The sequence below is a fragment of the Notamacropus eugenii genome, chromosome 2, assembly GCF_028372415.1.
Source record: "Notamacropus eugenii isolate mMacEug1 chromosome 2, mMacEug1.pri_v2, whole genome shotgun sequence".
In the NCBI taxonomy this organism is placed as follows: Eukaryota; Metazoa; Chordata; class Mammalia; order Diprotodontia; family Macropodidae; genus Notamacropus; species Notamacropus eugenii.
Genome location: NC_092873.1, coordinates 56,211,115 through 56,228,476, shown reverse-complemented (window position 1 = coordinate 56,228,476; position 17,362 = coordinate 56,211,115). Strand labels below are relative to the sequence as shown.

At 44.4% G+C, this 17,362-nt stretch overlaps 1 protein-coding gene across 1 annotated transcript in view; it reads right to left on the bottom strand.

Annotated features, from left to right (window-relative positions):
- Positions 1-276: 276 nt before the first annotated feature.
- The window catches only part of EHHADH (enoyl-CoA hydratase and 3-hydroxyacyl CoA dehydrogenase), a 30,095-nt gene continuing 13,009 nt past the window's right edge, over positions 277-17,362 (bottom strand). Inside the window, exons 3-7 of the mRNA XM_072640415.1 lie at positions 14,771-14,943; positions 10,899-11,010; positions 9,772-9,876; positions 5,911-6,252; positions 277-2,895 (exon numbers count right to left, since the gene is read on the bottom strand). Coding sequence (XP_072496516.1) covers positions 1,634-2,895; positions 5,911-6,252; positions 9,772-9,876; positions 10,899-11,010; positions 14,771-14,943 — 1,994 coding nt within the window. The 3' untranslated portion in view covers positions 277-1,633. The remainder of the gene's footprint in view (positions 2,896-5,910; positions 6,253-9,771; positions 9,877-10,898; positions 11,011-14,770; positions 14,944-17,362) is intronic.

Here is a 17,362-nt window from a genome sequence, read left to right as displayed (position 1 = left end):
TGAGTGACTCCAATGAAAGAATGGATTAATAAGCATTTTATTAAGCACTTACTGTATGCAAAGCACAGACGTTACAAATAAAAAGACAGGTAATCCCTGCTCTCCAGGAGCTCCCATTGCGATGGGGGAGACAATACACAGGGAAGCTTTCAGCTGCAGATCAGGGAAAAGATGCCTGGCCTTCAGGGAGCAGCAGCAAAGAAGGCTTCTGCCTTAATACATTTGCAAAGATTCAATTTTCACCATTTCTGACACTGAATCACTTTATAATGACAAGAATTATTTTTAATGTATAAAGTGTCTTAATATAGGTTTGATTCAGAGCGCAGTATGTTTCCTATTTCCTTTTTTGTTTTGAATATTTTTTATTGATGTCCTTTGTTGTTATACCACCACAACTTCTCCTTGCAGCCTTCTTCCTGCCTCTTCCCAGACCATCTTTACTTTTTTAACCTTTCATTTTAGTTGACTTTTTACATGTAAATTTTTAACTTTTTAAATTTTGAGTTCCAAATTCTCTCCCTCCTTCGTCTCCCCCCTCCTTAAGAAGGCAAGCAATTTTATATAGATTATACATGTGCAGTCATAAAAAATATTTCCATATTAGCCATGTTGCAAAAGAAAATGTTGACCAAGAAAAATAAAGTAAAAATGTCTACTTCGATCTGCATCCAGACTCTATCAGTTCTTTCACTGGAGGTGCATGGCATTTTTCATTATAAGTCCTTGGGAATTGTCTTGGATCACCGTATTGTAAGAATAGCTAAGTTATTCAAAGTAGATTATCACACAATATTGCTGTTACTGTGTACAGTGTTCTTCTGGTTCTGTTCATTTCCCTTTGCATCAGTTCATATAAGTCTTTCCAGGTTTCTCTGAAGTCCGCCTGCTCATCATTTCTTATAGCACAATAGTATTCCATCACAATCATATACTACAACTTCTTCAGTTGTTCCCCAATTGATGGGCATCCCCTCAATTTCCAATTCTTTAAATGGCATGTATTAATAGTGAGGATTTTCTGCTCTGCCTCTTCCGGAGCTATGGTAGCAACATTGCAAATAGCAGATAGCATCTTCATAGGGGATACTTTTTAGAATGATCACTGTGGAGACTGAATTGGAAGCAGTTTCCTTGATCTGGAAGGTGCTCCCTTGGCCAGAATTCCTGGGTTTGCCAGCTCTAAGTGGCAGCTGGTGTTGGTAAGAAAGGCAGACAACTTTTCCATGATGATTGCTCCCCTCAAAGATGGCTGGAAGGGCAGGACTGAAGAAGGTCCAGTGGGGTAGGAGGTACTGCTTTTCCCAAAGCTTTTGAGCTAAGGGTCTTGGACTGCCTCCATCTGAAAAGAGGAGTGGGTCAAGGTGGCACTGGTGGTTTGAGCTGCTTGGCACATGCCCCCTCCTTCCTGGTCACCAAAGGAGTTAAACAAGGCTATTTATGGTATTGAACCATTAGAATCACCCTATAGAAGCTGCCCCACAGAAAGGGTTCCCATGCCCATAATTTCCCCCATAGATTTTGCTTTGCTCTGCTTTTGCTTTGAAAGCCTTTGATTGAGTTTTGATTTATTTCAACAATGTCTGCCAGAGGTGGGTGGGTGGAAGGCTCCATCTGGGGAGCCTGAGTGAAATCACAGTTTGCTGCTGTGAAGACCCCCCAACCTCTGCCATTCCTGAAGAGGAGGGTTCCCCTGGGAGGCCAATTTCTTCAGAAGATTGCAAGGTTCCAACTTGGGGATGTCCTGATTCTTCTGGTAATATTTCTGTAACTTCTCGACTATTGTGGGTAGTCCCACCACAGAGGCATAGAACATTGGTCCACCCTTGTGCCTTGGCCATCCATAACCATTATTGTAGATTACATCAATGTGTTCGGGACCAGCAGCCATGCCTTCTTCTAAGATACGAAAGCCTTCATTGATGAGGGAATACACTGTGCGCTCCACAATCTCATCTGACGTGATGACCCGTGGTTCAATGTGGTGGTTCTGCCGGTACTCAGATAAGAATTTGGAAAGCCAGGGATCTGGTTTGGAAATCCTGCCCATTGGTTTGTCATACAGATACCAGCCTTTGCCAGTCTTCTGGCCAAATCTTCCATGTTCATACAGAATATCAGGAATTGGACAATACCGTCTACCATCACGTTGGCGCATAGGTGTTCCTGGGGCTATTGCAGGTCCTGTGAGGCCTCGATTCTTCCGTAAATTCCAACCCACATCCAATCCAGACAGATCTGACACTCGAAAAGGACCCATTCTGAAACCAAATTCTTCCAGAGCTTGATCAACTTCTGCTGGCTGGCTGCCATCTTCTATTAAGAAATTATTCTGTTCAGAGAAAGAATACAGCATTCGATTGCCAACAAATCCAAAGCAATTTCCAACAACAACGCCAACCTTATTCATGGCTTTTGCCAAGCTCATGACTGTGGCAATGGCAGTAGGAGATGAATAACGACTAGGGATGACCTCCAATAAATTCATCAGGTGAGCAGGGGCAAAGAAGTGGGTGCCAATGACCTGCTGAGGATGACTTGTGGACAAAGCGATCTCATCAACGTCCAGGGCTGAGGTATTTGTGCACAGAAAGGTTGAAGGCTTGCATTTAGCTGACAATTTGCCAAAGATCTGTTTCTTCAGTCCCATTTCCTCAAATACGGCCTCTATCACTAAATCCACACCTGCTACCTCATCCAGGGAGGTGGTGAATTGGAGCCTTGGCGGTTTCCACTCCTGGCCACTTCTCTTCCTTTTGGAGACTTCTCGTTCTAAGAGGGAGGTGATCACCTTTTTGGCCTGATCCAGCTGTTTCTCATTCTGCTCCATGGCGATAACCGGGATGTTGGCCTTCAACAGACAGATGACAATGCCTCTTCCCATTGTTCCCAAACCTAGAGACAAAAGAAGAGATTGGACCATGTGGGACAAGACTGAAATCAGGGCTGGACAACTGGATGGATGCTTCACACACACAAATGTTCCACTAAGTAAAGAGAAAGAGACTGACCATCACACAGTATGACACTGGGGGTTTTTTCCCTCCAGGCCCCCAAGCACTAGACTTTTCGTCATTCCCTATGCTGCTGAAATCAGACATCTAGATGAAAAAAGCTTATTACTTATAATTATACAGGCAACTACGTGGAGTGGGCCAAGAGCTTGGACTCAGGATGACCTGGGTTCATTTGAATCCTGCCTCTGACACTGTACTCGTTATGTGACCATTTTGGCATGCTCAAACAGGTTGGAGACACCATCATGTCCTGCTCACCCATCTTTGTGACCATAATTCTCTTCTCTAAGTAGGAAGTTTCCGGGGAGAATGGAATGTTTTACTTTTGTATTGGTAGGTACTAAATATTTAATCAATGTTAGGGGTAGAAATACAAGCAAAAAGAAAGATAGTCCCTGCCCTCAAGTAGAGAGGGCAATTCTAATTTCTAACAGTGAAAGAAATTCTAACATTGAAAGATAACATAGTGGCGCAACATCAAAGTCTGGAGAAGGAAGGATGGCCAGGCTGGCCCTTCCTCAAAATGGAGGTTCTGGGAAGGACTCCCCAGTGGGATAAGAGGAACAGGGAGCTGCAGGGAGCAAAAGTCATTCTGGCTGTGCCCCTTCTGACACTATTAGGTAGACATGGCACCAGAAAAAAGGATGTTATGTCTCTCCTAATGGAATCTCAAGTTTCCATTAACTTTCTTGGATGCCATGACTCATATTGAATTTGTGTTCCAATAAGACCCCCAGATTTTTTTCAAACAAACTACTGCCTCATTGGGCCTCTCCAGTCTTGTATATGTGAAGTTGATTTTTGGATCCTCCAATTTAAGACTTTACATTTTATTTCTATTAAGCTTAATCTTGTTCAGTTCAACTCAGTGCTTTCACCTGTCAAGATCTTTTTGAAAACTGACCCTGTCATGACCTTCAAATTTAACAAGGATGCTTTCTGTAGTTTTATGCAAGTCACTGACCAAAATGTTAAACAGCACAGGGTCAAGCACAAATTCCTAGGCTATGCACTTGGAGACCTCCCAAAACCTGATGCTGACATGCTTCCTTCTTCTTCCTACTTGCCCCCTTCACCTTTAAGAAGTTATACTCTAAGAATATTAATATCACAATAGTTAGAGAGCACAGAACAGAAAGCGCTTTTGTCCAACACTCAAAAACACTACCTTTTTTGGCCAATCCCATAAATCAGTTTGATTCAATGGACAATTCCTTAAGTATTTGATATATGCCAATTACTGTGCTAGGAGCTGATGGGAAAAGTACAAAAAGATGTACAGAAGAGATTCCTTGAGACATATGGGTCCTTCCACTGCTCCAGTTTCCAAGTGATAGAATACTGATCTCATCAAGCTGCAGAAAAGTGTGGTCTCCTAACAGAGATCCATAATCATTCTCAAGAGTTGGGCTTAACTATCCATACAAGAAAAACCAAGTGGATGGAAAATGTCTAATACGCAATGATACTCAGTTAGATAGACTCCATCAGTGTAAATAACTTGGACAGACACTGGACAGTGAACTGGGCCCAGAGATGAATAGGAAAGTAGATTGAACTGCCTTCAGGGAAACTGCCATGTTTTATAATCCCCTAAGATTTTCTCCAAAAAGGATGGTCCATTTCTTAAACATTTTTTTCTGTGGATGCCGCATGGTGGCCACACATAAAATATCACAGTCTTCAAAGAATTAAAGCTGTATCCAAAGAGAAACATGGCAGTCCATGGTAGGCATGAAAAGGCTGCCCCACATTACCTATCAAGAATTGCCCAAGAAAAGGAGAATAAAAGATGTCATCAGAGAAACATGCAGCTGGAGAAGTAGATGACTTTATCGCATGGCAAGAGTGAGCAATGACCCACATGTTCCACTACTTTGGATATCACATCAGTGATGTGGCCCCCAACACTTTAGGTGGAGTATTCACCTGGGCTGAGAGAGCATGGGAGGGTTGAAATCCTTTGCCATCAGTGGGGGAAATCAGAGAGTGAACAGTGTTGGACTTTATGTCAGGAAGACCTGGGTTCCAAACTCTTTCCGATACCTACTAGTTATGTGACCGTAACCAAGTCACTTAACTTTAAACCTCAGTTTTCTTCATCTGTAAAATGGAGATACTAATACCCAGAATGCCTGTCTCCCAGGACTATGTGGCTTCCAACGCTTGGTCTGGCAGATTAATAAGTTTCTGACTAATTGACTGGCTCAATTAAGATGGGCAGGCATGGATAGAAACCATCGTTCTGAAAAAGATCTGAGCATTTTGGTGAATGAAAAACTTAGTATGTGTTAGTCATGAGATGCAGCAGCTAAAAAAATGGATATAATCCCTGGCTGTAGCGAGGGCCCTATCTTTTTGGAATAAGGACATGGTGGTCCTTCTGTACTCTGCCTTTGCCCAACGTCATCTGAAGAGACTTCAGTGGTATTGTTTGAGGAGCCACAATTCAGGGTAGTCACTGATAAGCACAGTGAGCATCCAGAAGAGGGCAGTGAGGATGGCAAGGGGGCTGGAGTCAAAGTGAGAGGAGTATCACTTGAAGAAACTCAGGGAAGGTTTAGCCTGGAGAAAAGACCAAGGGGGGCAGGAGACTAGACATGTTCTGTTTGGTCCCAGAGGATACAAACAGGAGCCCATGGGGGAAGCCTCCAAGAAGCCAACTGAGGTCCCTTCTTCCTCTCATGTTTAGCAATTCTGTGACTCCACGAAGAAGGAGAGTCCCAGAACTATCAGTGTTAACAACTCATGAAGGTTGTCTCCTAAGTTATACAGGAATGACGCCTGTGTTTGTGAAAGGGTCACTGATCCTGAAGAGATTGGGCTTCTTGCCCTAGGACTGAAGCAAGTGTTTTCTCATGCTCTGGTATGGAAGCTCTTGTTGATTTCTTACCCACAACCGCTGCAGAGGAGACAGACTGTGGAGAGGAGGTCTTCCATGATGCCCCAGAGGGGGTCAGCCACTTCCCCACAGATTTCTCAGCAAAGAAGGCATACTGCAGGGCTTTTGCTTGTCCTGTGCTCAAAAGGTAAAGGAACATCTCTTTCTCTTTCTCTTTCCCTTCATCGTAGGGGTACTGGACAGAAGCCTGCACGGCTCTGACACAGGTCTCCCGAGAGATACACCCTGGGTACTGTCTCCTCATCTTGAGGAGGGCTTCCTGGAAAATCATGTCCATGTTTGGCAGTTTCTGAACCTGCCTTGTGTTGAGTCTCCGAGAGCCTACCGGGAGACCTGAAAGAAAACCAGACTGAATTTAGAACCTTCCAAAGGCTACCTGTGAGCACACACCTCTGGAGAAGATGAATTAAAAAACACAAACAAGACTCATTTCACTAAGTAATTAATGTTGAGATTTTAATTATACTCATTAGGACAATCAGTAAGTCCCTAATAATAGCAGCTGTGACATGTTCTCACTTTGTGTCTGTCCTTGCTAGCTAGTGTTTTATCAATTCAAGGAAATTTTCCATTCCTTAATTCCATCATGAAAACGAGCATCCACCTACTGGTCCATCTACACCCAGCCTTCATTAGATACTAGGGAAGAACTTGAATCTGTTCTTGGGATTTTAAAGAAAAGTATTTAATTCAAAAGAATTTTCAGAGCATTATGGATGGACTTAATGCCAGGAAGATTTGGGTTTGATTCCCCCTTGAATGCTGTGAGGTTCAGTGAACAAGCACTGACTTCAGACTCGGAGGTTATGCTTATCAAATTCCTATCTCTCTCTTCCTCAGTGACTTCTAAGGTACCTTCTAGCTCCAAGTTTAGGATGCTATATTCCTATGGTGGGTGCTAGGTGGCGCCAGAGAAGACAGAGTTCAGGGCCTAGAGTCTGGAAGATTCATCTTCCTGAGTTCAAATACAGCTTCAGGGGATTATTAGCTGGGTGACCCTGGGAAAGTCACACATTCCTGCTGGCCTCAGTTTCCTCATCTGTAAAGTGGTATGGAAAAGGAAAATGGCAAACCACTCTGGTATCTTTGCCAAGAAAACCCCAAGTGGGATCATGGAAAATCGGACATGATTGCAATGAGTAAATGATAACAACATATTCCTATGATCCTATAGCTTCTGGTGGAACAAAAAGAACACTGGCTTTGGAGTCAAAGGCCCTGGGTTCAGGTCTGACTTTTCCACTTACTACAGTGTAAGTTTGGACTAGACGTTTTCTCTGAGTCTCAGTTTCCCCATTTGTAAAATGAGGGGGCTGAGCTAGACAGATCCTGGAGCCTCTTCCAGCTACAGTTCTAGGATTCTCTGGACCCCAGAGCATCTTCAAGTATCTACCCTGGCAATGAATTATCCTTCTCTACTACATCCTAAAAATCGCTAGATTTTTCAAGGTAAAATTCTTCAATATCTGAGTGCCCCCCAGTGGCCATATTTTGAAATGTTGGAAACTGAAAAAACCTTGGGAACAGGAGGCTAGTTCATCTTCCTCTTTGGAGAATCCTTCCAAGCTGGAAGGAACCTCTAGAGGCATTCTTCTACAATATACCAGACGACAGGTGCTAGACTTGGAATCAGGAAGATTCAAGTTCAAATCCTGCTTTGGACACTTTACTAGCCAAGTGACCCTGAAAAAGTCACTTAACCTCTGTTTGCCTCAGTTTCCTCATCTGTAAGAAGGGGATCATAACAGCACCTACCTTCCTGGTTATTGTGAGGACCAAATGAGATAATATTTCTATGACACTTTGTAAACCTTAAAGTTTCATATAAATGCTAGCTATTATTTTATCAGTCAGGCTCTTCCCCATAACCTCATTTTTTCACTCTACCAGATGCCTCTAAATTCAGCCCTTCCTCATGTCTTGCTTGGACTATTACAACAGTCTCTTAATTGGTTTCCTGGCCTCAAGTCTTTCTCCTCTGCTTCTCAGAGGTAGCCTCTCAGAGCACTGGACCTGGAATTAAGGAGACCCGGTCTTACTCTCTGTGTGACCCTGGACAAGTCACTTAACCTCTATCTGCCTCAGTTTGTTCAAGCACTTCCCTTGTAGGGTTGGTTGTGAGGATCAAATGAGACGAACACATAAAATCCTTTGGGAACTCTAAAGCTCTGTGTAAATGATTATTATGTTGTTAAAACATAAATCTGATTGTGTCATTCCCTTGCAGAAAAGGCATTAGCCTCTAGGAGAAAATATAAGCTCCTCTGCCAGCATTTCTCTTCTTTCACAATCCTATTCCAGCAAGCCTTTGCCAGGCTTTGATTTTTTGTGAGTTCCCTCTGAGACAAGCCCTCCTCCATCCGGTCTGTGTCTTCTTTGTACACATTTGTTTGTGTTATCTCCTCCTTTAGACCGTGAACTCCTTGAGGGCAGGCAGAATCTGTTTTTGCCTTTCTTTGTATCCGCAGCACATTGTTTGGCACATAGTAGGTGCTTAATAAATGCTAGCTGGTCAACCTACTCCAGCCTACCCTTCAGTGCTTCTTAAAGAAACATCACTCCTCTTTACATAGTCTATATTCTAGCCAAAGTGACCTATTTGCTGCTTCTCTAGGATGACAGTCTGTCTCCCATCTATATGCCTTTGCTCAGTTCATCTCTGATGCCTAGGATGCCTTCCCTCCTCACTTTTACCTGTTAGAATCTCAGGCTTCCTTCAAAGCTCATCTCAAGCATCACCTCTTATATTAGACCTTGGTCATGCCATCTGTACACTCCCCTATTTACTTTAAAAATATTTTGCATTTCCTGAGAAATTAATCAGATAATAAAAACACTTACCAAGTACCTACTATGTGCTAGGTACAGTGCTAGGTACTGAGGATACAAATCCAGAAAATAATATAATCCCTACTCTGAAGGGGCTCATTGGTGTAGAAACATTAGAATGCTGGTTCCCTGAGGGCAAGGATGGTTTCACTTTTATCTTCATACCACTAGCACATACCACCATCAAGCACAGAGACTGAGCCAGGGACGCTTGTGGCTTAATTTCTTTCTTACACCTCTAGAAGATAGAACTCGGAGAATCTTAGACTTTACCAAAGGAACTTATAAGCCAAACCATGTTAGAATCCACCAGAGAGCTTGTCATATCTGGGTTATCAGGGCAACAGTGAGGAACGAAAAATGACATTTTTCACCTGCAGATCATGCTTCTTTGAAGTTATACTCCCACTGAAGAGTTGGGTGCCCAGAGCATGACTACTTTGTCCCTTTGGGGCTCTTAGAGTAGCCTTGAAAGATCAGAAGGTGTCTTTCTAAAGCTATGCCTCATGAGCCCCCATTGGAGTGCTTCTTACTATGATTATGAATAGACAATCAATTAGTCAGCTAAGGGATGCAATTTTGGATTTGGAGTCAGAAAGATCTGAGTTCAGCCTCAGACATTTAATTAGCTCTAATCCTAATTAACTCTGCTTCTCTTCCTCAGTCAATTCCTTCTCTAGGTTTTAGCTGGAACTAGCTCTCTGCTCCACTAGCTCAAATCTCAAAAATCTCTTGGATTCTTATCTAGTATTTGTTCTATGCAAGATGACTTCAGTTGAGTAAGGACCTCGCCTTCCTTTAATCCAAAGTCTATCATGGATTTATTCCACAGAAAAGTGTTCTCATTAAGTTATGTTATCAAGGCTTAGCATCTCAACACTTTAAAAGGTACAGAATGACTTGATTTATTCAACCCCACCCTTAAATCCCAAGACTTGTTTTTGCCTGCATGTCTCCCTGAAAACCGGGCTGAGTAGCTTGTGAAACATTCTCAAAGCAGTACCAACAATGCTTGTTCCTTACCTGAAACTTTTCTGGCCAAGTTGATGGCTTCCTCAATTGGATCAGAGTTTGCAATTTTGTCCAGTATTCCCAATTTGAGTGCTTCAGGAGCCAGAATATGTCTCCCTGAAACAAAAAAGTACTTGGAGGAAAGGGCATGATAATCCCAGAACCCCAGAATTTCTGAGCTAGAAGCCAAATTGGTTGGCACAATGGAGGACTAGATTAGAGATATGGTCTTGGAACTATAAAGCCAGGGTCATCATGACAGTTTTAAACCTAGAAAGGACCTCAGAGGTCACTTGGTTGAGCCCATTCCTTTTACAGATGAGGAAATTAAGATTAAGAGAGAGGAAGTGACTTGAATGAGGTCATCTAAGTAGTGTGATGGTGGGAGAGCTAGGATTTGATCCCAGGGCCTCTGACTTCAAATTTATAGCACACCGCTTCTCCCAATCCAAATCTCAGATAGTTATTAGCTATGTGACTTTAGGCAGATCATTTTACTACTCTGTGCCTCAGTTTCTCACCTATAAAATGAGGTGATTAGACTACATAGTCTGAGGTCACTTCCAGCTCTAGAACAGCCAAATAATCTCCATCATGACCTAGCCAACAAGTGGTCATCCAGCCTTTGCTTGAGGATTTCCAAGTGATGGGGAAACCCCTTGCTTTCCACTGTGGGACAGCTTTAATTATTAGGACTTTTTCTTGACATCCAACCCAAATCTGTCACTCTGAGACTTCTATCCACTGTCTCAAGCTAGTCTGCCTTGTGAGGCCAAGCAGGTTTTCCCATACAATAGTCTTTTCTCACGCAAGAAATCTTACCCTTTCATCCACATCTTCTTTCCCATCCTTTAAGGACCAGCTCAGATGCCACCCCCTCTAGGCAACCTTCCCCATGAAGCCAAATAAAATTGGGACTTTATTTGGGCATAGCCCTCCCAAGAGGTAGGCTGGACAGATGTCATTATCCTTACCTTACAAAGCAAAAACCTGAGGGCCAGAGGGGCAAGGACCAGAGAAACTGGTGAGATAGGGACATGGGCAGGCCTAAAATGCATGACTTCAGTGGAATGCCCACCCTCCTCAGCCTCACCCAGGGGGCTGTTTGTGTATATATAATGAGAGACAACTGGATTTACCTGAGGTGATTAGGTCAAGGGAAGCAGGTATCCCAATGAGCCTGGGGAGAAGCTGGGTCCCTCTTGCACCAGGGAGAAGTCCAAGGGTGACTTCTGGGAAACCAATTCGAGCCTATCAAATGTAGAAGTATACCCAAATTCAGTGAGTTGTTCTGATAGAATCAGCAGAAGCAGCCATTCACAAAGAATCCCCTCAGGATCTCCCAGTTGGAAGCCATCCTGACCCATCTAGAGATGAAATGGGATTCCCACCATCACATTCCCAACAAGGGATGCCTCAGCCTCAGCTCAAAGAGACTCCATGTAAGGATAACTCCCTTCCCTGATGTCAAACCCATATTGGTCACAGTACAAATTCCACTCCATCACTCCCTATTCTATCCTCTGGGGTCAAGTCTGAGCCTGACCCCTCTGCTACATGACTTGACAGCCTTTCATAACTGCAAACAGCCATCACAGCCCTTTGGATTTTCTCTTATTCAGGCTAAACAGGCTCTCCTCCTTCAACCAGCCATCCTGGGGTACAGCCTCCAGTCCCCCCTGGACCAGTCTGGACACGCTCTGGCTATTCAAAGTCCTTTGTAAACGACAGCGCTGAGAACTGGGGAGTAGATTGAGAGTCTGTGCGCAATTATACTCTGAGCTTGTTCCTGTTTCTACAAAATGAGAAAATTGGTCTAACTGTCATCAAAGGCCCCTTCTAGCACTGATCTTATGAAAGATGCTTCATATGTGATATAATCATAATAGTGCCTACTATGCGCCAAGTACATTACAATTAGTATCTCATTTGCTCCTCACAACAATCCTGGGAGGTAGGTTATGTTATTATCTCCAATTTACAGATGAGGCAAAACGGCTCAAGTGACTTGGTCAAGGTCATACAGCTAGCACTCATCTGAGGCCAGATTTAAACTCTGATCTTCCTCCCTATAGATCTGGCGCTCTGGGCACTATAGTGTCGCCTAGCTGCCCTCTTCTTGGTTTAGAAAATGCTATTCTAGAATTGCCGTGCTTGTCCTCCATTCTCGAAGAAGACCAATGCCAGAATCACAGTAAAAGGAGCATCACCATATCGCCCCTGGCATGGCACTGTATCACAATTGCTGTTGGCTACTTCCAGAAATATCTTTTTATTAATGAGGGGGTCTACACTGAGCCTCATAGCTGTTGGTGGTCCCAAGCTATCTTGTGATTTATTCGGCTCATAGTTGCATAGATACACAATGTCTCCTCTGAGAAACCATAAGATCATGTAAGAGAGTAGAAGCTATTTTCTGTTTATCTTTCCCAATGCCCAACATGGTGCCTGGAGTGTAGAAAACACTTGATTGATTTTTTTTCTCAGTATCTGGAGTAGTGACTTGCATACAGTAGGAAGATAATAAATTCTTGGTAATTGATTACCATAAGGTCACAGATATAGAGTTCAAGGGGACCTCAGAGGTCACCTAGTCCAAACCCCTTACTTAACAAATGAGGAAACTGAGGCTCAGGGAAATGAAGTAGCCAAGGTCTCTTGGATAGGATCAGAGGAAAGACTTGAATGAAGGTCCTTTGTCTCCAAAGTCAGTGCCTTCTCCACCATGTTAGACGTTTTCTTTGGAGCTTCTATCTCCTCTTGGGTTCTGGGAACCTCTAAATACCAGAGAGCAGCAAAGAGACTTGAGAGGAGCAACGTGACATGGCAGAGTGGACTGGATCCAGAACCAAAGAGGTTGGACCTGCCTCTCCATTCTGCTGCTCCCAGCATCACAGACCTGGGCCAAGCCTGGAAGTGGCTTGGCCTAACTAGGGCTGCAGGGCATCCTTAAGTGACATTGCCCAGTCCAGTAAAGCATTTCCAGGATGTAGTTTCAGATGTTCTATCCAAAACCCTTTGCAATGACATTTTTCACATGCTTTCAGCTGGAAGACAGAGATTCTCAGAAAAGGGATTTAGATGTCATCAGCCACCTAACATTTAGTCAATAAACAGAGATTAAATAATCAATAGGTGCCAAGACTGCTAAACCAAGGTTACAAAGAAAGGCAAAAAGCAGCCCCTAACCTCAGGGAGCTCCTAGTTTAACAAAAGGGAGATAATGTACAAAATAACTAGGTATGTACAAGGAAGATATGGCTAGAGTGGATATAGTAGTGTAAGACAGAAGGCAGCAGGCAGGAGGGCACCAGGAAAAGCCTCCTGCAGGTGAGACTTGAGCTGAGTCTTGAAGGAAGCTAAGAGCAGAGAGATGAGGAGGGAGGGCATGCCTAGCATGGGCACAGCCAGTGAAAAGGCCTAAAGCAGGAGTCCAGCTCCAGAAAGAAGGGCCTGCGAAATCTCTAATCTAACTTGAGCTAGAAGGGCCTACGAGGTCCTTTTTTTCCAATCAGAGCCATCCCTTAAGACATCATCCTGACTCTAGACATACTGTCCATGTGTCCTAGGGAAGGTCATTTCTTCTCCCTAGGACTCAGTTTCTTCATCTGTAGAAAGCCAGGCAGGCACGCTGGACCAGATTGCCTCTGGGGCTCCTTTCAACTCTGGGTCATGGTTTCATGACCCTCTCAAGTTGAAATTTGGATGATCTCAGTTCCTGTTTTGCCCCCAGGTTTCCAAGGATCCTACAGGGATGGCTCTTCCTAATCAAATGGGATGAGATGTAGAAGGCTGCCACCACCCCAGGAAACAGATGCCCTTTGGGCAGGCAGGCCACCAGTGGGGGCTGCCCCTGCTGGGCCTGAATATTCAACCAGCATTGACTCTGGCCATTTACTTTGTGCCCAGCATTTTGAATCTCAAGAGAATCCATCAATCAGGAAACATTTGTTAAGTAGCTTCTTTGGGTCAGACATGAGCTGGGCCCTGAAGGGACAATGACCCAGGATCCTTGAAGAATGTACATTTTACTGGGAGGAAGGAATAGCATGTGCACAGATAATTAAAAACAAACCATATACAGTTAATCGAAAGTAACATCTTATTTTCCTTAATATAATATAAGTTCCTTGTGGGTGGGGTCCATTCTGTTCTGATTTTTGAATTCCCAACATACAGTTCCTGCCACATAGTAGGAGCTCCATAAATGCTTGCCAATGGATTGACTCTCTTTGCATCTCCAGTGCCTATGGCAGTGCCTGGCACATAGTAGGAGCTCCATAAATGCTGGCCAATGGATTGACTCTCTTTGTATCTCCAGTGCCTCTGGCAGTGCCTGGCACATAGTAGGAGCTCCATAAATGCTTGCTGATTTTCTCTCTTTGCATCCTTAGTGACTGGCATACAGTAGAAGCTTAATAAATGTTTGCCAATTCATTGATTCTCTTAGTATTTCCAATGTCCAGCACAGTTAAGTGCTTAATAAATACTTGCTGATTGAGTGACTGGACACAATGCAGAAAAGCACAGCTTCCATGAGGAAGCAGCTTTATTTCCCCTGTGCTGGGAAATACTCAGGTCCTGTCCCTGCGACCCCTGAAAGAATAGCTCTCTGTAAGAATTTCTCCATGTAGCTTCTAAGTTCTCAGCCCAGGGCCAGTTAGGTAGTTCAGTGGATAGAGCACTGGGCCTGGAGTCAGGAAGACCTGAGTTCAAATCCAGCCTCAGACACTTACTAGCTGGGTGACCCTAGGAAAGTCACTTAACCACTGGAGAAGAAAATGGCAAACCCCTCGATTATTTTTGTCAGGAAAACTCCATGGACAGTGTAGTCCATAGGGTCATGAAGAGCTGGACGTAACTCTACGGAATAACTCAGCACAGCCTCCAGTCATTGTCTCCTCCTAGGTGAGATTAGTCTTGCCTTCTTATCCTTTCCAGTAATCATTTGGAGCAAGGTCTGAAGTTTGGTGCCAGAAAGAGAGCCCAATCGTACACCCAGAGCTGTTACCTTGGCATTAGCAATCCTGTAGTGACAACCCAGCGCCAGTTCCAGGCCTCCTCCCAGAGCCAGGTCCTGGATGGCAGCCACCGAAGGCTTCTCCAAGTTCTGTATACTGTCAACCAGTGTGGCTAATAAACTGGCTGGCCTTTGGGGGTCGCTAAAGCCTCTAATGTCAGCACCTAAGGAAATAAAGAGAATAAAAGTGTTACTGGGGGAAAAAACCTGGTTCAGGATAAACTCACTAGACAGCTTTTGGGAGGCAGTCTGGTGTGATGGGCAGAGCACAGGACTTAGAGTCAGGTATATGTGGGTTCAAAGCCTTACCTCTTGAGAGCTCTCTAGCCCTGGCTAATTTTATCTCTCTGAGCCTCAGTTTCCTTATCAATAAAATGGAGACATAATCAAGAGAAAGAGATGAGGAGTGAGTATATTCCAGATATGGGAGCCAATCTACTTTCTCCCCAGCCAAGAGAAGTCACAAACTTTTCTCCACGATCAGATCTATCTAGGGGCTATCCTGCCTCATCATTTGTCCCCAACTAGAAAATCAGACTGAGAATGGATCAGAGAGGAATTTGAAAACCAGACTAAGATGTCTAAAATTTACCTTGTAGGCAATGGGGAGCCATTGCAGTTTCTGGAGTAGGAGTACCACAAACAGAACTACACATTAGGAAATTTGGTGGGTTCTGAACTGGTGGACTGGATAGGCCTCAATAATATCTGAAAAGAACGTATCTTCTTCTGGTTAACGTCTTTATCAATGACTCAGACAAAGGCAAACGTGTCAACTCTGCAGCTGACATGGAGCCATGAAGAATGTCAGTCAGTTAAGCACCAACTATATGCCAGGCACTGAACTAAGCACTGGGCTCTCTAGCGTTGACAGATGACAGAGTATGGCTCCAAAATTTGCTTTTTGCCAGGTTGGCAAAACCAGCCTTATCCCCTCTAATGGGTACGACTCTAAAATATTCCAACTCGGACCTGAAATGCTATTGCTAATGTTCAATCATTTCCAAATCGGTGGGACCCCAGTTGGGGTTTTCTTGACCAAGACTCTGGAGGGGTATGCAGAGGGCTGGTGAGAAGAAGTGGTTGGCCCAGTCACCCAGTCACCCAGGCAGCCCACATCAGATGATTTGAGACTGCCCCAGAGGGATGCCTAAATGGGACGGGAAGGATGGGCCAGGGCTTGCCAGAGCTGCTCTGTTTGAGAAGTGAAGACTGTTCTACCCCAGGGGAGCGTTCCAAAGCCAACTGGATAATACTCATCTCTGCCCCCAAACCAGAGAGGAGATTAGCAGATAAGTATGTGGTGTAATATCTAGTGAGAGGCAACCAACCTGGGAAAAGGGCCTGCTCCAGGGAAACAGGGACAGGAGGCCTGGCAAGCAGGCCACTGCTGAGCAACATCAGCGTCCTGAGATCGGAGCCTTGGAGGGCTCTGAGCCAGGGCAACTGAGAGCTAGAACAGGGCATTGATTGTGTCAGGGAAATGTGTTTCTTCCCTAAATGGAAAATGAGTGTGTGACTGGTTAGTGCATTGTAGGAAGAAATGGTACCCCGAGTTTACATTATTCTAAGATTTTCCAGCTTGGCATAAAAAGCTGGAGAAAAGGTACCCACTTTCTTCACTTCTCTTCTCAGCTTCAGTTTCCCTGTCTACAAAACAAAGAGGTGCATGGGACCATAGATTTAGAGCTAGAAGATACTTTAGAGGTCGAATCCAACCCTCTCATTTTACAGATGACAAAACTGAGGTCTAAAATATAGTGACTTGCCCAGGATCATACAGCTAGTGAGAGCCTTGGAATAGCAGTGATCTCCAGGTCACAGGCCTTGCTTCCAGCCCAGGCATCGCAGTCACTGTGGGAAAGAGGTCCACTTTCCTCACCAACCTCCCATGGGCAGTCAAGACCAAGAGTCCTGGTCCAGCTCTCCGGGCCACCATCCCAAATACCCTGCCTGGCCCCTCCCAAGTTGGGATCTGACTGCTGCTTCTGCGGGTGCCAAAGCCACAATGACTACAAAGACTCAGGTAAGAAGAGTCTTGTTCCCCAAGTCCTTGGCATTGCCAAAGAGTTCAAAATCAGAAACTGATGTGAAATTATCGATGACGCAGCACCCTCCGCTTTGCTGTTGAGCCCTAAGGACCCTAGGACCTTTCTATCTCATTGAAGCTTCAATTTCCTGTGTGTTGTCTGCCCTGTTACAACAGGAGCTGCCTGCAGAGGATCAGGACTGGCCATTTCAGGGGACATATGTATGATAATGATATTATCTGGGGGACAACTTCTCTTGGACAGTGATAGACAAGATGGTTTGGCTAGATGATGTCTGACCTCCCTTTCAACTCTGACTTTCAATAATCTTCTAAATTTCTTTAACCAAGATCTCTTCCAGTCACCCTTTCAGGGAAATCCACTCCCGCCTAGATTGTTAGGTGAGGGCTGGTCACAGACCCGGTTCTCTTTCCTACGGATCACATTGGAGGTCTCATGTTGGAGTGAATGCCCACTGTGCTCCTCAGATGCGGGGGGCCCAAGTGAGGCCCAGGTGCCCATGATCCCCAGTATCTAAGATGCAGAGTAGTCT